At 39.9% G+C, this 22,861-nt stretch overlaps 1 protein-coding gene across 2 annotated transcripts in view; it reads right to left on the reverse strand.

The window, feature by feature from the left end:
* Positions 1 to 22,861, reverse strand: part of LOC126458147 (transcription factor E2F6-like) — a 62,782-nt gene that overhangs the window by 9,130 nt on the left and 30,791 nt on the right. For both annotated transcript variants that reach the window (XM_050095001.1, XM_050095002.1), the window contains exons 6-8: positions 16,818 to 16,930; positions 1,909 to 2,057; positions 1,527 to 1,797 (exon numbers count right to left, since the gene is read on the reverse strand). In XM_050095001.1, the coding sequence (XP_049950958.1) occupies positions 1,527 to 1,797; positions 1,909 to 2,057; positions 16,818 to 16,930 (533 nt within the window). The remainder of the gene's footprint in view (positions 1 to 1,526; positions 1,798 to 1,908; positions 2,058 to 16,817; positions 16,931 to 22,861) is intronic.

Consider the following 22,861-nt stretch of genomic DNA (forward strand, 5'->3'; position numbering starts at 1 on the left):
GCTTTTATACTTTAATGATTGTTTAGCAAAAACTTCAAGTGTTTTTCCCCCCTTTCCAAAATGGTCTTTGTACTTTTACTCCTTCTTGCTCTATTTCTTAACAGATGATTGTTTCTGTTGAGAAGCAGCAACACTTTCACATCAGTTAACTTCGTATCTGATTTACAGTATTTCTGGAGATCATCCCCCCCCCCCCCCCCCGCAACTCTATAACAGCAAAATCTGCAGAACATACTTCAATCTTTCATGGGCATTCACAGCAATGCACCCCATGCTACACAACATTACAGATAGAACTGACATGGCGTTTAGTGTAGAAGTAGAATAAAAAATAACTTATTTCCATACAGTCAAAAACATTTCAAGGTTTTGTTTTTCAGTCACTATACTGTATAGTGTGGACATTATAAACTGGCAGTCAGCTGTGGGTGTCAACAAACAACGACTGCCAGAGGGGCAAGGAGCAGAGTGGTAAACAAGCCCCGCATCCCCTAGCAGGGCAGCAGCCTAAACCAGTGGTCTACAATCCCCCGCAGAACTGACACAGAGTTACAGGGATTGCTGATCTCTTCTAATGTCGTCAGGGTCATAACGGAATTTCATGATGGACCAGGATTTCAAAATAAGAAAAGAAAACAATGGAGGCAAAACACAAATCATCTGGTAACAGCTACCACGCAAATACTGGCTATGCTCTCAACAAGGTAGCTAAGGCCCATCCTCTACTGGAATTTGACAACCACAGTGCACAACACCTGCTGCCTAAAAGAGCCACATTAAATGTCTACTTTTTATACCTATATTTGAACTTGAGCTACGGGAGAAACTTACGCCTAAAGCACAATGATAAGTCATAGCATTCGTGCACCTTATATTTTGCACATACATTCTTATGCACACGATCTTTTCAAACTGGGCTTAGACAGATCAAAAATTAGCTACATTTTCGATATTTTTATTTAAAACTATCTCTGAAAAATAGTCCACTTGGATACAGTTCGCAATGAAACAGCAGCTGCTAGATAATTGTGTGTTTTTTGCATTTTGAGATAAAATTTGTATCTATATTAGCATTTATTACAAAATGTAGATTACACAGGTTCCCAACACCGAGTAATATCCTGTCATAATATTGTGTATCTCTCCTGGGATACCAGTACTCTGATGACTTTTTCATGCCGAGTTTTTGGGATAAACTTAACTACAGACACTTTACGCTATTCACTTCCAAGCATTTACTACGTAATGATATATTTGCTGAACTCTCTTAGTTTATGGGTGTTCAATTTATCACACACTATTATTATTGTTATTGTTGTGTTACATCAGCAGTGCTTAGTCTGATTATTCAAGCAATGACAATATAACTCCATAAATAAAGTGATTGAAGGCATTTTTGTACAAGACACACAAGGTATGTTCGTATCGTGATTGAATACATGTTTACTGTGCATGCACACACATATACACAAAGAAAAAATACATTCTACAATAAAAATGGTGTAAATTAATTTTTGATTGATTACCTGTAGGAAGATGTGGATCTGACTGCTTGCCTCCCATAAGAGGACCAAGGCTGCTGGGACCTGGTAATATGTCTTCGTCACATTCCCTTCCTATTGGATCTTCTTCCTTAATTACAAAATCTTCTGACAGTTCCAGACTGTCAAGACCAAGACCAAATTCCCCAGCACTACATGAGGCTACAGGCTCAGGAGTGGGTTGAGGTGCTGGTTCTTCTGGACAAAGGAAAACCTCAATTTCACCGTGCTGGCTCTTCATATGCATTGTCAGGCCCTACATGGAAAAAAAAAAAAAAAAAAAAGAGAGAGAGAAAATAGTAGATGAAAATTATTAGCCATGTAAATACATCAAGTGACTAAAACCTGAAATTTAAGGCATACTAACCTCACTTGCCGATGGTACTTCAAGTTTTGCTTCTGGTGGGGCTTTGATAGCCATCACCGTTTGTTGTCGGTATTCTGCAATGCTCCTTAAGTCTTGGTATGTGATGTAAGCGTAACGTTTATTTTCACTCATTTGGCGAAGATTGGCCTCTGTGAAGAAAGTTGTAATGATGCAGAGAGAAACAAAACATTCTGCACTCTCTAAAGAAATTTGCCTCACTGAGAACATTATCATACAACATACTTTGTTGTTTAACATCACTATATTAATTCTGTAATACCAGCAGGCAATAATTTAGGATATATAATTGTGAGGGTCTTATGCAATACCCTAAACAAACTGTTGTTTCACAATTATTTTTCTGATGGATACTTTACAATTAGTAGAATGAAAGTTGACAAAACTGATATTCTTGTAAAACCGAGGATAGTCTGTTTTTATTGCTACACAAAATATCTAAATGTGGTTTATTAACAGCACAGTTATGCATGCTTGTTAGTAAGAAGAGACTATTTCAAATTGTGGGCATATCAAATACCATATTTACTCGAATCTAAGCTGCACCTGAAAAACAAGACTCGAAATCAAGGGGGGGGGGGAGGGGGGGGGGGGGGGGGGAATAATTTCCTGAATCTAAGCCGCACCTGAAATTTGCGACTAAATTCAAGGGGAGAGAAAAGTTTTAGGCAGCACCTCCATATCGAAACAAAGTTGGTCCATTTTAATATGAGAGACAATTTACGTCGAATGAATGACGATACAGCGACAGTAGTTTGGTTCGAGTCGTAAGCTTAGCAGTTAAGCTTTACCAGGTAGCCATTGCTATGCGTCAGATGCTCCGTCCATAGTTATACGAGTACCCTTCCATTTTCACATGCTCCGCCTGGTTTTAATCGATTGCTTATTTTGCTTTGATCTGATAAGTGCTGTTTTCTTTGTTATAGGTGTTCACGTCACTCTAAGCTGAAAATGCATTACTGTACTGTTTCATGCATTGTTTGTCGCATTCTGATAGTGCGTGTTTACGGCCTGTTGCCGCTCGCGGCACGGCTTGCTTTTGTGTGCGCTACTGCCGCTTACAATTTAAAAAAAAAAGAGAGAGACAGGAATCGTCTCATTAGCGAAACAATGGCAAGAGACTGCTATTTGTTGTTACTTACACTGCTGCTTTCTTTGATAATGATCAACAAGAACCAAATAATAGATTGCGTATGATAGAACATGTTCTATGTTAGGCGAAAATTTTTCTCCGTTTGAAAATCTTTGCGGCCGTTTCTTTAGTACATCAAATTCTGCACAGAAATTAGAGTCATCTTAGATTTAAAAATCTAGTCAGTTGCCGTGCTCCATTTCTGACTGTATCACTATTAGGCATAAGAATAATACGAATATAAACATGACAAGCATTGCTGTTGTCTCACATTAGTTTCGTAGTTTATTAGGCAGACAGGATTTAAACGAGATAGCAGCAAACACGAAAGAATACATGGCAAAATCTTTATATTCGTATTATTCTTATGGTGAAGAGAATACTACATGTGATTCACATTTCATCAGGTTCCTATTAGCAACCACCTCTTCTCACAGGTAGGAAAAAATTCAGAACGCAGAGTTGGCCATATTGACAAACATCCTAAACAGTCTTGCTAGTCGGATTTTCGTAGTATGTTGAAATTCTGCTACTTTCAAAGATGAACAGTACGGAATTTGTATTTACTTTGTTGGATAATGTAAGAAAATGGAGTGGTCGAAACTCTGGGCGGAGAAAAAAAAGCTCGTCTTCCACCTTTTTTTTAAGTTATTCACTGACGCAGAGGGTTTGGCGCCAGTATTTATTTGTGCCTACAAAGCATGCCTGTGTAGCGCTACATATATTCGACAGCAGAAGTTAGTTGTAGTGGCACCTACCAACATTTTTCAGAACTTCCGCTTGCTTTGCACTCGATTCTAAGCTGCAGGCGGTTTTTTGGATTACAAAAACCGGAAAAAAAAGTGCGGCTTAGATTCGAGTAAATACGGTACACTTCTAACAGCAGAAACAGTATCTCAGGGCATCAGCAGTTCCTACACAATTTCCGTTCACACAGTTTCACCACTATTCTTTTTAGATTTACCATGCCCTTCAAAATGATTAGTTGTACTTTGTGACTTAATTCTATTTTCCTTCTACTGTTCTGGTCGTATGTAAAGTACACCAGTGGCAAAAAACAGTCAATACCGTCACTGCGTGATAGCGATGGAAATGCTACCGATGATGGTGCCACTAAAGCAGAGTTACTAAATACGGTTTTCCGCAATTCCTTCACGAAATAAGACAAAGTAAATATTCCAGAATTCGAAACGAGAACAGCTGTTAGCATGAGTGACATAAAAGTAGATGTCTCAGGTGTTGTGAAACAACTCAAATCACTTAAGAAAGGCAAGTCTTCCAGTCCAGAGGAAATACCAATCAGGTTCCTTTCAGAGTATGCAGACACAATAGCGTCTTTTTTAGCAATCATATACAACCGCTCACTTAACGAAAGGTCTGTTCCTAAAGACTGGAAAATAGCACAGGTCACACCAATATTCAAGAAAGGAAATAGGAGTAACCCATTAAATTACAGACCCATATCACTGACCTCAATTTGCAGTAGGATTTTGGAGCATGTACTGTACTCTTAACATTATGAATCACTTTGAAGAAAATGACTTACTGATACATAACCAACATGGATTCAGAAAATGTCATTCTTGTGCAACACAGCTAGCTCTTTATTCCCATATAGTAACGAGTGCTGTCGATAAGGGTTCTCAAATCGATTCTATATTCCTAGATTTCCAGAAGGCTTCTGATACTGTTTCTCACAAGCGACTATTAATCAAATTGATGCATATGGAGTATCGTCTCAGTTGAGTGACTGGATTCGTGATTTCCTCTCAGAGAGGTCGCAGTTCGTAGTGATAGACGGTAAATCATCGAGTAGAACAGAAGTGACATCTGGCATTCCACAATGGTAGTGTCATAGGCCCTCTGCTGTTCCTGATTTATATAAATGATCTAGGTGATAATCTGAGCAGCCCCCTTAGATTGTTTGCAGATGATGCTGTAATTTACCGTCTAGTAAAATCATCAGAGGATCAATTCCAATTACAAAATGATCTAGAGAGAATTTCTGTATGGTGCAAAAAGTGGCAATTAGCACTAAACACACAAAAGTGCAAGATCATCCACATTGGTACTAAAAGAAATCCGATAAATTTTGGGTATACGATAAATCGCACAAATCTAAGCGCTGTCAATTCAACTAAATACCTAGGAATTACAATTACGAGCAACAAGCAACTTAAATTGGACAGACCACACAGATAATATTGTGGGGAAGGTGAAACAAAGACTGCACTTTGTCGGCAGAACATTTAAAAGATGGGTTCACTAAAGAGACAGTCTACATTACACATGTCCATCCTCTGCTGGAATATTGCTGCGCGGTATGAGATCCTTACCAGGTAGGATTGACGGAGGACATCGAAAAAGAGCAAAGACGGGCAGCTCGCTTCGTGTTATCGCACAACAGGGTTGAGAGTGTCCCTGATATGATACTCGATTTGGGGTGGCTGTCACTGAAACAAAGACGGTTTTCTTTGCGGCGAGATCTATTTATGAAATTTCAGTCACCAACTTTCTCTTCCAAATGCGAAAATTTTTGTTGACACCCACCTACGTAGGTGTGATCATCATAATAAAATAAGAGAAATCAGAGCTCAAATGGAAAGATTTTCCCACGTGACATTCGAGAGTGGAATGGTAGAGTAGTAGTATGAAAATGGTTCGATGAACCCTCTGCCAGGCACTTAAGTGTAAATTGCAGAGTAGCCATGTAGATGTTCCTATTCCTTATCACTTTTGCATGTATTTTATACTGAAATTTCTTCATACAATTATCTCTGCGTTTTCATCTCTCTTCCCCCCCGCCCCCCTTTAGGCCGTTACAAATGTCTGCTTGTGTGTGTGTATGTGCGGATGGATATGTGTGTGTGCGCGCGCGCGCGAGTGTATACCTGTTCTTTTTTCCCCCTAAGGTAAGTCTTTCCGCTCCCGGGATTGGAATGACTCCTTACCCTCTCCCTTAAAACCCACATCCTTTCGTCTTTCCCTCTCCTTCCCTCTTTCCTGATGAGGCAACAGTTTGTTGCGAAAGCTTGAATTTCGTGTGTATGTTTGTGTGTCTATCGACCTGCCAGCACTTTCGTTCGGTAAGTCACATCATCTGTGTTTTTAGATATATTTTTCCCACATGGAATGTTTCCCTTATATATAAAAACAAAGATAATGTGACTTACCATACGAAAGCGCTGGCAGGTCGCTAGAAACACAAACAGACACATACATAAACACAAAATTCAAGCTTTCGCAACAAACTGTTGCCTCATCAGGAAAGAGGGAAGGAGAGGGAAAGACGAAAGGAAGTGGGTTTTAAGGGAGAGGGTAAGAAGTCATTCCAATCCCAGGAGCGGAAAGACTTACCTTAGGGGGGAAAAAGGACGGGTGTACATTCACGCGCGTGCGCACGCACACGCACACACACAAACACGCACAAACGCACGCACACACACGCACGCACACACACACACACACGCACACACACACACACACACACACGCACACACGCACACACACACACACACACGCACACACACACACACACGCATATCCATCCACACATATACAGACACAAGCAGACATATTTAAAGACAAAGAGTTTGGGCAGAGATGTCAGTCGAGGCGGAAGTGCAGAGGCAAAGATGATGTTGAATGACAGGTGAGGTGTGAGTGGCGGCAACTTGAAATTAGCGGAGATTGAGGCCTGGTGGGTAACGGGAAGAGAGGATATATTGAAGAGCAAGTTCCCATCTCCGGAGTTCGGATAGGTTGGTGTTGGTGGGAAGTATCCAGATAACCCGGACGGTGTAACACTGTGCCAAGATGTGCTGGCCGTGCACCAAGGCATGTTTAGCCACAGGGTGATCCTCATTACCAACAAACACTGTCTGCCTGTGTCCATTCATGCAAATGGACAGTTTGTTGCTTGTCATTCCCACATAGAATGCATCACAGTGTAGGCAGGTCAGTTGGTAAACCACGTGGGTGCTTTCACATGTGGCTCTGCCTTTGATCTTTTACACCTTCCGGGTTACAGGACTAGAGTAGGTGGTGGTGGGAGGGTGCATGGGACCTTTCCACCAACAGTTTGTTGCGAAAGCTTGAACTTTGTGTGTGTGTGTGTGTGTGTGTGTGTGTGTGTGTGTGTGTCAGTCTGTGTTTCTATCGACCTGCCAGCGCTTTCGTATGGTAAGCCACATCATCTTTGTTTTTAAATATATTTTTCCCACGTGGAATGTTTCCCTATTAATATATAAGTGGAAGTCAGACTATCGCATCATACACGTTCATCCTGCGAAGATCGAAGGTTAAGCACTTGACCACCAAAAACTCTTAATGTCAGCTGGCACCTACGCATAGATAAATCAATTACGTAACAGACACACAGAACTACTCTTGCTATTTTCTCAAAATTGCCGGAGTAGTGCACCTTGCTACTTGCCCATTATGTTGTTTTAATGGCCTTCTAAAGGTGAATGAAGTTTGAACCAAAGTTCTGATCCAACGTCGTGGCCTCTGCTTGTTAGAGACACAATCCAATGTACTGTGCAGTAAAGCAGATGATGTTTGTCCAATTTCTATCGAGAGAGAGAGAGAGAGAGAGAGAGAGAGAGAGAGAGAGAGAGAGAGAGAGAGAGAGAGACTGATTCCACATATGACTGTACAGATTATTAAGTAACTCTAGCTTATTGGGACACCTAGTTTTGATCATTATCTGTATGCATTCACTGTTATATTGCATAAAAACTGATTGACTCTACAGCCATGTTCTTGTGCTTCCCTAGAAATTAATGTGTGTAAGACCTGACAAGAAATCAATGAGACTACACTGAGGGAGATAAAACAATCATCACCAACACCAAAGAATAATTAATGGACAGTAATGAAATTCCGCGAATTCAGTTGTCCAGGTAATATATTTGAGTGATTAACATTGGAAGATCACAGGTTAATGTAAGGGCGAGAAAAGTGATTGCAAATGTGAAGACTGCGTATGATAGAACATGTTCTGAACGAGAGTTAGGCGAAAATTTTTCTCCGTTTGAAAATCTTTGCGGACGCTTCTTTAGTACATCAAATTCTGCACAGAAATTAGTCATCTTAGATTTATAAATCTAGTCAGTTGCCATGCTTCATTTCTGATTGTATCACTATTAGGCATAAGAATAATACAAATATAAACATGACACGATATGTATATTCTTCCGCGTTTGCTGTTGTCTCACTCTTAGTTTCATAGTTAATTAGGCAGACAGCATTTAAATGAGATAGCAGCAAACACGAAAGAACACATGGCAAAATGTGTATATTCGTATTATTCGTATGGTGATGAGAATACTGCATGTGATTCACATTTCATCAGGTTCCTATTAGCAACCATCTCTTCTCACAGGTAGGAAAAAATTCAGAACGTAGAGTTGGCCATATTGACAAACATCCCAAATAGTCTTGCCAGTTGGATTTTCGTAATACGTTGAAATTCTACTACATTCGATATGAACAATACGGAATTTGTATTTACTTCGTTGGATAATGTATGAAAATGCAGTGGTCGAAACTCGGGGCGGAGAAAAAAAAGCTCGTCTTCCACCTTTTTTTAAAATTTATTTACTGACGCAGAGGTTTTGGCACCAGTATTTATCTTTGTGCCTACAAAGCATGCCTGTGTAGCGCTACATATATTCGACGGCAGAAGTTAGTTGTGGCGTCACCTACAACATTTTTCAGAACTTCCGCTTGCTTTGCACTTGATTCTAAGCGGCAGGCGGTTTTTTGGATTACAAAAACCGGAAAAAAAGTGTGGCTTCGATTCGAGTAAATACGGTAGCTTCTGTTATACCATTACTCCTTACTACAATATCATATTTCTTTGGCAAAGTTGCTTTGTCAAATGTATTTGATGTAGTGTTATACGCACCTTTTGTCAAATTTATTTGATCAAATCTACCACCTTAGATTTGATCAGAGAAAGCGATTGTTTTCTGCCAAGTGCATGTGGCTGGCATGTACAAACACACAGTGAAAATATTACGTGTTTTGTATATGGAGTGGAGATGCATATTAAAAATTCAAACGACATGTCTCGGAGCTTATTGCGGCACTATAAAAATGGAAACCTGTTTTACATTGTGCGATAAAACAAAATGTTTTTCCTTTTTTTTACACAAGGAGATGGAAATCCACTCTTTCTTCAAAGCAAATTAGAATTGTCTACACTGACATTCATATAAGAAGTCAAATTCAACAAAGATTATATTTATTTGTTCACTGATGATACATCAGTGGCACTGAAAATGTATAGGAATTGAGCTTCATGCTAAATGTAATGGAAAGTCTGCTAACTGTAGTTTAAGATACACACATAAAGAAGAAAGCACTACGGGCAGACATGCTAGAGGACTAAATGTTGCAGCCAGGAAAGAGAAATTTGATGGGTACTTGCAAGTCACAGAAGCAAGGACAAGTCTGAGAGGTGTTTAACAAGAATAAATAGCTGCAAATGTTCAGGAATGTATGAATCATGCCTAATTTTAAATGTATTAAAATTAGTTCGAAATCCGTAAAGAAATTCACAATATTAACTACAATCTGTGTGAAGTTTCAGAAAGCACTTGGTAAGCACATAGATATACTCGTAATCAGTTCCTTTTGAACTTAAAACACACCTGGTCACAATTAATTTAAGTTAAAGGATTTGATGATGCCATAATTACGACTTGGCTACTATGAAAAGTGGGAGAGGATGCAAGAGGGGGAGGGAGGAGGGAGGAATGAACAATCAATTAGTGCAGGAAGCATTTGAAGCAGAAGATTTAACTACAACTAATGTTACTGACGAAATTGTCATAAAAACTGAGCAGTTAGCTATGTGTGTTAAAGTGCCACTTCCAGGATGGGGAGGTGTACCTCTCCAGAACAAATCAGCGCAACAGATTAATGCCCAGGTTCGGTGTGTACTGGCAAGTCTGGATGTTTTTTTACACGTTCTCGCATCCCGTTACATAAATACTGCGTTGTTACCTAAAAAGTCCCATCTCATTTACACACCCCACAAACATTTAGAAAACTTTCACGTGAGCCAACACTACACACTGACAGTTTTGGAACACACATTCCATTGTGGGATGTAGCAGGGTGGCAACAGGTCAGTACCTGACCACTCCTTTCAATTAACCATGCAAGATTTGTTAATAAATGCCAGTCCTACACCAGTGTGAAACAAGGGCACAAGAGGAGGAGGAGGAGTAAACTGTCCAAATGCCTGGAGATAAAATTCATGGGAGAGGAATGTTAATGGTTTTTCCTGCAGCTGACGAGACTACGACAACTACATCTTAGTTCTGCATGTTGCAGGCACAGCTATTTGCACAACTATTCAGATGACTTTTGACTAATCAATTTTCCAGTAAGATACAAGATTCACACACTGAAGTATTAATGAGGACATGTCACAGACGTGAATTGGGCAACCTGTGATGGATGACTTGGTTAAAATGTGATAATTTCTTCAGCCTTCTAATCTTACGTGGCATCCATTTTTAAAGAGGGGGCGGAGGAAAGACAGCTTTGGAGATGAAGTGCATGTAACAACGTCACCAGCAACACAGGTGAACTCTAGTACAACTTCAATGCAGTATTTATAATGACTCTTAATTAAGGACAACATGTGAAGATCAAACTACTTCCACAGAGAACTTTTGTGTGTGGTGATATATAGAACTGTTTCTCTACAGAATCATATCGGCAGGATCTGTCATTACTCATCTATTTGTCTGCAAGTGGCATATCAACGGTAGACCTAGGTACCCTGTGTTGGGTGGACAGGGATCAGGGATGACTCAGGGTATTGTATTGATTCCCCTAGCCAAAAAATTTCAGGTGCTGCCCTTCACTGAAACTGAGCCAGTGGGACTCACTTTACCTGTTTTGGGGAAATCTGTTCTGTCCAGCGTAGGGGGTCTATTAATCATTGTCCGTTCAAATGTATGATGAATGAAAGTACCCCTCTGAGAAATGGCAGCAAGGGACAGGAAAGGACACCAGATGCACACAGTATGTACGCCTGGGGGCCCCATTCAAAATACTGAAGAGGCTATTCTGACAGCCACTGAGGGAATAGGGTGCAACCAACTGCAGATTGTGGCACACGCTGGAACAAATGATGCCTGTTGTCTGGACTCCAAGGTAATACTTGGGTCATCCCAGTGACTGGCAGAGAAAACCAGCCTTGTGCATGGAGTTTCAGTGAGGCTCACAATTTGTCATCAGAACTGATCCTGGCCCTTTGGTTCCAAATCAAGAGGAAGAACTGGAACAGAGACTTCGAAGGTTCTGTAACAATTGAGATTGTGATTTCCTGGACTTGTCCCATAATGTTGAGAACTGTACGCAGCCCCTAAATGGGTCAGGTGTACGATAGCTGGACGAAAGCCAGAAGTATCAGTGAAAGATCAAAAGAAAGGCCTTCCACAGGCGAGAGTATTAAAATCCTAGTTGTTAACTGCTCAAGCATTTAAAACGACGTGCCAGCATTTGAAGCACTGCTGAAAAACAAACTCTCCCAATACTAGAAACAGAAAGCTGGTTGAAACCTGAAATTGATGAATTTTTGAAGAGTATCTGAGTTTTTATTGAAAGGATAGGCAAAGGGGAAATGGAAGTGGGGTATTTGTCACAGTAGAGAAGAAACTCAAATCCACCGAGACAGAAACTGATGCTGCACAAAGACTGTTTGGGAAATGACAGGTGGGCATAAAATAATTGAATCCTATCGCCCACCACTCATCTCCTGATGCAACCAAAAACTTTAGAGAGACTTCAGTTCACTTGTACATAAGTTGCCCAATCATACTGTAACCATTGGTGGAAACTTTAATCATACAACAATCAATTGGGAAAATAGTTTCGTTAGTGGTGGACATACTAAGACATCGTGAGAAACACTCCAAAACAAATGCCTTCTCTAAAAACTACCTAGAACAGATGGTTAGGAACCCCACTTGTGAAGGAAATACACTGGACCTAATGGCAACAAAGAGACCTGACTTATTTGAGGATGTCCACATTGAAACTGGTATCAGTGACCATGATGCAGTTGTGGCAACAATGATTACCAAAGTACAAAGGACAACTGAAACAAGCAGAAAGACTTCAGTAAACTAGATAAAAAATCAGCTGTGTCATATCTCAATGAGGAACTTGAAACTATCAGCACAAGGCAAAAGCACATACTGGAACTCTGGCTCAAGTTTAAAAGAATAGTTGACCATGCACTGGATAGGTATGTACCCGCATATACAGTCACTGTAGAGAAACTTTGAAAGAAACACAGATTACTGCATAAGAAGTGTAAAACAAAGCATAAGGCTATAGACAGACACATGATGAGTGAAACACTTTTGGCTGCCAAAAGAGTAATGCTTAATGCCTTCAATAACTACCATAGCAGAATATTATCAAGCGATCTTTCACAGAATCCAAAGACATTCTGGTCATATAAAAAGGGTGTTAGCAACACCAAAGCTAGTGTGCAGTCCCTATAGAATGAGACAGGAGCTGAAACCCAGTATAGCAAAGCAAAAGCTCAAATGCTTAACTCTGTTTTCAAATGTTCCTTTACAAAGGAAACCCACGAGAATTGCCCCAAATTTAATTCTCGTATCACTGAAAAGATGAATGGAGTAAGTATTAATGTCTGTGATGTGGAGAAACAGCCGAGATTATCAGAACTAAACAAAGCTCCAGAGCCTGTTGGAATCCCTACCAGGTTTTATACTGAATTTGCTGCTGAATTGGCCCCTCTTCTAACTATAATCTATCTTAAATCCCTCGAATAAAAAACCGTGCCCAATTTTTGGAAAAAGCAGGGTCACACCCTTCTATAAGAAGGGTAGTAGAAGTGATCCACAGAAAATACCACTTGATGTCCTAGATATCGATTTGTTGCAGTACCTTATAATATATTTTCTGCTCAAACATAAAGTATCTCAAACAGAATTACTTTCTCAATACCAACCAGCGTGGATTCCGAAAATATCATTTATATGAAACCCAACTACCACTTTTCCCACATGAGATACTGAAAGCTTTGGATCAATGCAATGAGGTACACACACCCAGTACTACGGCTACACTTATTGTCAAAAGTATGACCATATAGGGTATCAAGTGAAATTTGTGACTGGATTGAGGGCTTTTTGGTAGGGAGGACACAGGATGTTATCTCGGATGGGAGTCACCGTCAGATGTAGGGAAATGTTGGGACCCTTGCTGTTCATGCTGTATATCAATGACCTTGCACACAACATTAATAGTAACCTCTGCAGATGATGAAGTCATCTAAAATGAAGTACTGCCTGAAAGAAGCTGCATAAATATTCAGCCAGATCTTAAGATTTCAAAGTGGTGCGAAGACTGGAAACTTGCTTTAAATCATTAAAAATGTAAAATTGTGCACTTCACAGAATGAGAAACAAAACAAATAAACATTGCATCCTATGACTATAATATCGATGAATCGCTCAACACCTACAAATACCTGGGTAACACTTTGTAGGGATATGAAATGGAATGATCACATAGGCTCAGTTGTGGGTAGACTTCAGTTTATTGGCAAAATACTGGGGAAGTGCAAATCAGTCAACAATCTACAAAGCAGACTGCTTACAAATCACTCATGTGACCAGTTCTAGAATATTGCTGATGTGAGAGACCCCAATACCAAATAGGACTAACACATGCAGAGAACGGCAGCATGAATGGTCACTTTGACACTTAAGAGAGGTTCACAGACATACTGAACTGGAAGACTCTTTTAAGATAGACGTAAACTATCCCGAGAAAGTCTACTTTAAATGATGATTTTAGGAATATTCTACAACCCCCTTATGTATCTCTCACATAGGGATCTTGAGCATAAGATTAGAATCATTACTGCACACACACACACACACACACACACACACACACACACACACACACACACACACACACACACACACACACACACACACAGAGAGAGAGAGAGAGAGAGAGAGAGAGAGAGAGAGAGAGAGAGAGAGAGGCATTTAAATACTCATTCTTCTTATGCTCCATATGTCAATGAAATAGGAAGAAACCCTAATAACTGGTACAATGGGACATACCCTCTGCTATGCACCTTGTGGTGGTTTGCACAGTATGGATGTAAATGTAATTTACTTTTCATATTAAATGTGAGAAACACTCAGTTACATCATGTGGCACAGAGTATGCTCAACTTGTGCTCCCTTTACAATTGACAAGGTATGTTAGGTCAAAGGTAGCCATGGGTATTGCATCTCCATCGGGAACAAGTTTAACAGAGTCCTGTGACATTCAAATAATGCTTCAAGTTGAGAAACATGGTAGCACACACATACTTCTTCAAAATTCAAACACAAAAAAATTATCTCACACTGTTCAACAGTTCTGTATACCCAGGCCACTGACATAGTAAAAGACTGGCGATGTTTTACAGAAGCTTAAAATTTAGCGCAGACATCAATGTGAGATTCCTATAATAGTTTACACAGCAAAACTGTCTTTAAACTTGGCAGAAAATTCAGAGAGATTCTGGTCATACGTGAAGTACACTAGCGGCAAAACAAAATAAATGCCTTCTCTGCGCAATAGCAATGGAAATACTACTGATGACAGTGCTGCCAAAGCAGAGTTACTAAACACAGCCTTCCAAAATTCCTTCACCAAAGACAACAAAGTAAATATTCCAGAATTCAAATCAAGAACAGCTGGCAACATGAGTAACTTAGTAGTAGGTATCCTCGGAGAAGTGAAGCAACTTAAATCACTTAATAAAAGCAAGTATTCCGGTCCAGACGGGTATACCAATTAGGTTCATTCAGAATATGCTGATGCAATAGCCCCTTGCTTAACTATATGTACAACCGTTCACTTAGCGAGAGATCTGTACCCAAAAACGGAAAAGTTGCACAGGTCACACCAATATACAAGAGACGTAGTAAGAGTAATCCTCAAAATTACAGGACCATACCATTAATGTTGATATGCAATAGGATTGTAGAAAATATACTGTGATCAAACACTATGAATTACCTCTAAGAGAATGGTCTATTGACACAGTGAACACAGATGCAGGAAACACTATTCTTGTTAAACAAAACTAGCTCTTCACACACGAAGTGTTGAGTGTTAGTGACAAGGGATTTCAAATTGATTCCTTATTTCTGGATTTCCAGAAGGCTTTTGTCACTGTATCACACAAGCAGCTTGTGAAATTTCATGCTTTTGGAAAATTGTCTCGTTACATGACTGGATTCATGACTTCCTGTCTGAGATGTCACAGTTAGTAGTAACTGACGGAAAGTCGAGTAAAACAAAACTCATTTCTGGCATTCCCCAAGGTAGTGTTATAGGACCTCTGCTGTTCCTTATCTATATAAATGATTAGACGATCTGAGCAGCCACCAGCCTGTTTGCAGATGATGCTGTAGTTTATCGTCTAGTAAAGTCATCAGCAGATCAAAACAAATTGCAAAATGATTTAGGAAAGATATCTGTAAGGTGCAAAAACTGACCCTAAATAACATAGAGTGTAGGGTCATCCACATGAGTGATAAAAGGAATCCGTTAAACTTCGGTTACACGATAAATCAGTCAAATCTGAAGGCCATAAATTCAGCTAAATACCTAAGAATTACAATTACGAACAAATTAAATTGGAAAGAACACAAAGAAAATGTTGGGGAGAAGGCAAAGTAAAGACTGCATTTTAGTGGCAAGACATTTAGAAAATGTAACAGCTACTAAAGAGACTGCCTACAATACGCTTGTCCATCCTCTTTTACAGTACTGCTGCACGATATGGGTTCCTTACCATATAAAATTAACAGAGTACATCGTAAAGTTCAAAGAAGGGCAGCATGTTTTGTATTATTGTGAAACAGGGGAGGGAGTGTCACAGACAGGATACAGGATTTGGGATGGACATCATTAAAACAGAAGCGTTTCTTGTTATGGTGGAATCTTCTCACGAAATTTCGATCAGCAACTTTCTCCTCCGAATATCTGTTGATGCCAACTTAGATAGGGATAAACGATCATCATAATGAAATAAGGAAAATTAGAAAGATATAGGCGTCCCCCCCACCCCAATGCTGTTTGAGATTGGAATAGCAGAATTATTATTAAGGTGGTTCGATGAATCATCTGCCAAGCACTTAAGTGTGATTTGCATCACTCAACAAGCCCTCAAGCCAACTGACGAACAAGTAACATTAGGTGCTGTGTCTTTTGAACAAATTACAGCACAGCAATAGAAGCAGGCTCCAGCATTGATGGTATCACGATGCCAGCTTCTATGTAAACAATGTGCTGTCAGTGTACAACTGCCTGGTTTTATATAGTTTGTATAGCTTCGACCCCAGTTTTTGTTTACTACAAATGTCACCAAAACGACATCATTCACCGAGTGACAATCCGTTGCATTGTGGAGTGGCAACTACTGTGAACTCTCCATCACAGTATAGTCAACTACAAGTGGGCTGTCAAACATGTTTCAGTGGCACGGGTAAAAACTGTGGTACTAAAAAGGCAGAAACAAAAATTAAAAAAGCATATAATTACTTTTGTTATGTTTAATATGTAATGATTAGGGTCTTTCATTTATAAAAATAATAGTGTTTCACTGTTTAACTTATTATGTTGACAGTAAGCACTAAATACATACTTTTGCAATTCTTGCATCATCTTAAGATGATACACTTACCAGCATTTTGTATCAGTGCATCAAGATCATTTTCTTTGGCTTCCAAGTCTTCTATATCACACTGCAGTTTACTTGCAGATGACAGCCCCGAACCGCCAACCATACTGCCACCTCTTCAAAATGAAAAAGAAATTTGCATTAGAAACTTTCACTATACATCTACCATTCATTAACAGGGCTGTCAATAAATTACACTTTCTTCTAATATTTTAATACAATCATGTCGCAGGGAATATAGGCCAAATATGGGAATTATTCATATTTTTACATGCCCCATAATCACATCAAAAATTAATTTTCAATGCATACTATGATACAAATAGAGTGATTTTAATACTAAGAAGTCACAAATAGCAATCTAATGAACATCTGCGACAATAATTTGCATATATGGTGGCTCTCCCAGCATGACTGGCAAAAGGAACAGTACATTCTGAGGGTCTCTTTGCATCAGTTCCATTTTGCCACACAATACAGGGTGATTCAAAAAGAATACCACAACTTTAGGAATTTAAAGCTCTCCAACGACAAAAGGCAGAGCTAAGCACTATCTGTCGGCGAATTAAGGGAGCTATAAAGTTTCATTTAGTTGTACATTTGTTCGCTTGAGGCGCTGTTGACTAGGCGTCAGCGTCAGTTGATGCTAAGATGGCGACCGCTCAACAGAAAGCTTTTTGTGTTATTGAGTACGGCAGAAGTGAATCGACGACAGTTGTTCAGCGTGCATTTCGAACGAAGTATGGTGTTAAGCCTCCTGATAGGTGGTGTATTAAACGTTGGTATAAACAGTTTACAGAGAATGGGTGTTTGTGCAAAGGGAAAAGTTCTGGACGGCCGAGAACGAGTGATGAAAATGTAGCACGCATCCAGCAAGCATTTGTTCGCAGCCCAGGAGAATCGACTCGCAGAGCTAGCAGAGAGCTGCAAATTCCACAATCAACTGTACGGAGAGTCCTACGAAAAAGGTTAGTTATGAAACCTGAACATCAACTACCCGAGGCGATGGATAGGCCGCCATGCAGCCCGTGACAGAGCACTTCATCACTGGCCTCCAAGAAGCCCTGATCTTACCCCCTGCGATTTTTTCTTATGGGGGTATGTTAAGGATATGGTGTTTCGGCCACCTCTCCCAGCCACCATTGATGATTTGAAACGAGAAATAACAGCAGCTATCCAAACTGTTACGCCTGATATGCTACAGAGAGTGTGGAACGAGTTGGAGTATCGGGTTGATATTGCTCGTGTGTCTGGAGGGGGCCATATTGAACATCTCTGAACTTGTTTTTGAGTGAAAAAAAAAAAAACCTTTTTAAATACTCTTTGTAATGATGTATAACAGAAGGTTATATTATGTTTCTTTCATTAAATACACATTTTTAAAGTTGTGGTATTCTTTTTGAATCACCCTGTATTATGACATTCATCTTAAACTGGTATTGTGAGAGTGTCAAAATGTGGTTGTTGCCCAGATTCCTGTCGGACTAACATAACCAAAATGCAGTTTTCAGTCTATATCGGCACCAGAAAGCAGTCAACCATTACAAGAATAAGTAATTTCCACAATCAACTGTGGAAAGATGGTGAAAATATTAACAAACACACCCATTGCCTACAGGAGATAAACCTTTAATGTGTTGCCATCAGGAACAAATATCTGAAGATGCTCGGTCTCAAGATTGTATCTAACAATAAATGAATCATATCTGACATCTGGTTTCTATCTCCATATAACAAAACTGCCTGGAAGGATAAGGGTACAGATTACTAATATCTAAAGAAAAAGACAAAATCTAAGAACTGTAATATAAATAACTGCCTAAAACCTCTGGCAAGAAAACATCCACAGCTATAAACAGTACTTCACAGGGACTGTGGTTACTACTTAATTTATTTTCTCGCAATCAAACTTCTGCACTACTTCTCCAATATTGATTTTGGTGGAATATAAAATGGGTACAAAATGTACAAATATTACAATGATACAATGCATACTAAAATCAAATTACTTAGCACAACATGGCATAAAAACAGCGACATACAAAGAAAAGCTGTTTTCAGTTGTAATGTGGATGCAACTGCTAGTATGTGTTTCACTATTAGAAAGTTGTCTTTTTAAAATTACCGTATTTATCTAAGTACAAGAAGACACTGAATATGAGGCAACCTTTTTATAAGATGATCCTTGGGAAAAATTTAGTTTCAATCTGGCTAATCAATATTACAAATTGTTTTATTGCTCTATACAGTGGAACTTTGATTTTACATTTACTGTTTTCACATTTTTCATGACTCTACACATAAATTTGTAGCCCCCTGTGAAAAGTCTTAAGATCAACGCTAGGAATTCCCGGTTTTACGTTTCTTCCCAGTAAGGTTTAACTTGAGTCTATATTCTTATTCAACATCTCACTTCTGAGTTCATCCCGCTTTCTCCCTATTGACATTCGCTATGACAGAGTGAATTATAAGTGGCACAAAAGACAGAGGGTTTGCAGCGCAGGTGGGAGGAGATGCTGACAATCCACTACTGCCATTGGCAACACAACTTTGCTATGTTTAGCTTCACTGCGCAATTATAATCTCCGAGCGGTAACATTTTGTGTAATTTATAGTCTTCGGCAGAACAGTGTATGAGGTCTGCTAAAAAAAAATTCTGGAAGTTTGTCTACAAAGTTTTTCTACACTTACCGTTTACTTATTGTGCGTGGTCTTGTTCAAAATACTCTCATTTACAACTGATACACCACTCCCAAAGCTATTTCCACTTCTGGAAGCAGTCTTACTACCACTCCTTCTGGATCATGTGAACCGCCATCTACGAATTTTGTTTTATCTTTTCTATCATTGCAGATATTCCTCCTTTCAGCAGGGTTTTCTACTTTGGAAATAAGCATAAGATCACAGGAGGCAGGTCTGGAGAGTGCGGAGGATGAGGCAGCACAGTGATTTAATTTTTTGTGCAATAGTCACACACCAACAAGAATGAATGTGCGAGTGCGTTACTGTGACGCAAGAGCCATGAATTGTCTCATCACATTTCTGGCCGTTTCCTTCTCACATTTTCTAGCAAGTGTCACAACATAGGCCAATAGTACCATTGATCAACAGTCTGTCCCTGTGGCACGAAATCATGATGAACCAATTCTTCAAAATCAAAGAAAACTATCAGCATGGCTTTGACATTTGACCTGACTCGACGAACATTTGTTTGGTCTTAGAGAACCTATCCTGACCCATTGTGAAGACTGAACTTTGCTCTCAACATCATAACCGTGGACCGAAATTTCATCACTAGTTACCAATCTCTTAAGGAAAATCTCATTCTCATTTGCTCGGTCCAAAAGCTCTACACAGATTGCAAGGTGAAGGTCTTTCTGGCCTTGACTCATGGGACAAACTTGGCAACATGATGCATTCCAAGATAACATGTCAGGATTTCATGACATGAGCCAAACAAAATGTTACGTTCTTCAGCAATCTCTTGGACAGTCAGTCTTCAATTGGCGTGCACAATTTTGTTGACATTCCTGCTGATGAAGCCAAATGGCACTTACGTTGTAGGAGATGTCCAATACCCAGTAGCAGAGCATGCCCTCCAGCATAATTCTAGGGACCTAGGAACCTGCTACAACATAGTGCCATTGGCTTCTCCCACCCAACACCAGTCCCTCGGAACTGCGGAGATGGGAACTTGCACTCCAACACATCCTTTCATCCCGCCATCCCCCTGGCCTGAACCTACATTAACCAACCTCACTCCCATTTACTCTTCAGTCTTGTCCTTTTTCCCCTCTCCTCTCTAGCCACTCACGCATATTTTCATCCTACATAGTTGTGTTTATCTTTATACTATATACCTCTTTACTTCTGCATACATTCTCTTTGGTTTGAAGCTGGCACAGTACTTAACAGTAGAATATCTTTGGCTTCCCTCTGACAATCATGCCTCCATCCTTGCTACCCTCCTTGTTGCTTCATAACCTGGGTTGTGAGTAACTGAATCCACTTTCCCTTCTTCCCTTTCCCCTCCCCCCCTCGATGAAGGAACAAAGTTCCGAAAGCTAGGAATGTAAATTTTCTGTTCTGTTTGTGTATCTATTGGCTGTACTGAGCTGAGGTAAGTACTTGCCAGCCCCTCTATCTCTTTGTTAATAATAGATCTATTAAGAAAGAAGAGGGTACTGCCACTAGTAATACTGTAGGGTACATGATTAAAAAGAATACCACTTTTGCTAATGATGTACAATGTAATTCAGCCTTTCCCAACACACTATTACCACAAATTAAACCTTAAAAGACGCCGTTTTGAGGGCTCTTTCATGTTCACCTCAAAAAAAGCAAAAATTTATAGCCTATATGGTGAAATAAACAGAAAACTGCTGGATTACAGCATCTTGTATGTTTGCTTCCCAGCTGTAGCCAATAGCTGGATAGCATGGTGACATCATACTAATGCAGTGGCTTCTTGCATACTGAGTGATAAACAGCAAGCTTACTAGGCGGCTTGTTCCAAAATATGGCTGATGTGATTGATGTACAGCAAATGGAGTGACTGCAGCTTCCACTTTGATTTAATTTATATCTCGTGCACCTTTCACTACCGTGCGTTAATTTTACTTACAACAGTTCTGCTCGGAGCCTCTAGATAGAATCTGCAACATATTGTGCCTCTACTGACTAAGCCATCATAGGCTACTCCATTTGCTCCTTGTGGCAACGTTATTAACAGGTCGTGTTCAGTGAACAGTTGTGCAATGGCTTGTTGTCTTTGTTGCAGTCCTCAATGGGGTTTTAATATCTCGTGATGGGAGACAAATTGTTATAAACATAATGGATTGTTGGGCCAGAGAAACACAGGCTAAGTGTTATTTCATATTCGCTGGTATAAATAAGTAACACATGTGAAGCAAACCTTCGGTGCATATACGTCCTTCCATGAAACCGGCTATGTTTACACTGCAACAAGCGAGCAGTTTGAAGTGCAAATGGCACGTGTTGACAGTACAGCAGAACGCTCCAGTTCGACCAGTCAGCACAATGAACAAGAAAAAGTTTACAAGCAATATTCTAGAAGTCACTGCATTCTCATCACCAGTGTGTGCTGCACTGCCACCGGCTACGGAAGGGTCTAAGGCTTCCATTCAGTCCTTTATTGCAGAGTCTAGCGCTGCAGTTGAAGATAGCAAAACGAAAGCTAAAGTTTCACATTTCACGTTCAAGAAATCAATCACACAAGACAATTGTCCAAACATGCCATCATTTGACCATCGGACAGACTCCCTTATGGATAACATAGTAATAAGCATACCTGGAGTAGAGAAACATCTGAAAGAAAATCATTGTGTCCGGACATAATCCCAGTTCAATTTTACAAAGAATACCTATGGCATTGGCACCTAACCTAGCGATGCGAAAATAGCGCAGGTGACTCCGGTATACAAGAAGGCTAAAAAGAAAGGACTCGCAAAATTACAGATCAATATCCCTAACTTCTGTTTGCTGCAGAATCCTTGAACAAATTCTCTGTTCAAATACAATAAACTTTCTTGAGACTAAGAAGTTTATGTCCATGAATCGGCAAGGTTTTAGAAAGCATCGCTTGTGCGAAACTCAGCTTGCTCTTTTCTCAGATACAGTGAGAACCATGGATGAAGGGCAACAGGCAGATTCCATATTTCTAGACTTTTGGAAAGCATTTGACACAGTGCCCCATTGCAGGTGTTAATGAAGGTACAAGCACATGGAAAAGGTTCACAGGTATGAGAGTCACTTTAAGACTTTTTAAGTAATAGGACCCAGTATCTCTTGAAATTTTTCTGGCGTATCGAATATTCCACAAGATTTCGGGATTGCAGCCGGATCTCATCGACTTCTTTCCATGATATTTCGGCTGACAACCTTACAGCCATCTTCAGGCGAGTGTTTGGCACTGGAGATTGCTAGTGCAAGTCGCTCTATTTATACGTAAAAGTGCCGCAGGCGCGCATGCGCAAGTTACCGTAGCATGCGCGCCACCTGTCGATTCCAAGGCCCTCTACAATATT

Source organism: Schistocerca serialis, chromosome 2 (genome assembly GCF_023864345.2).
Source record: "Schistocerca serialis cubense isolate TAMUIC-IGC-003099 chromosome 2, iqSchSeri2.2, whole genome shotgun sequence".
NCBI classification, from domain to species: Eukaryota; Metazoa; Arthropoda; class Insecta; order Orthoptera; family Acrididae; genus Schistocerca; species Schistocerca serialis.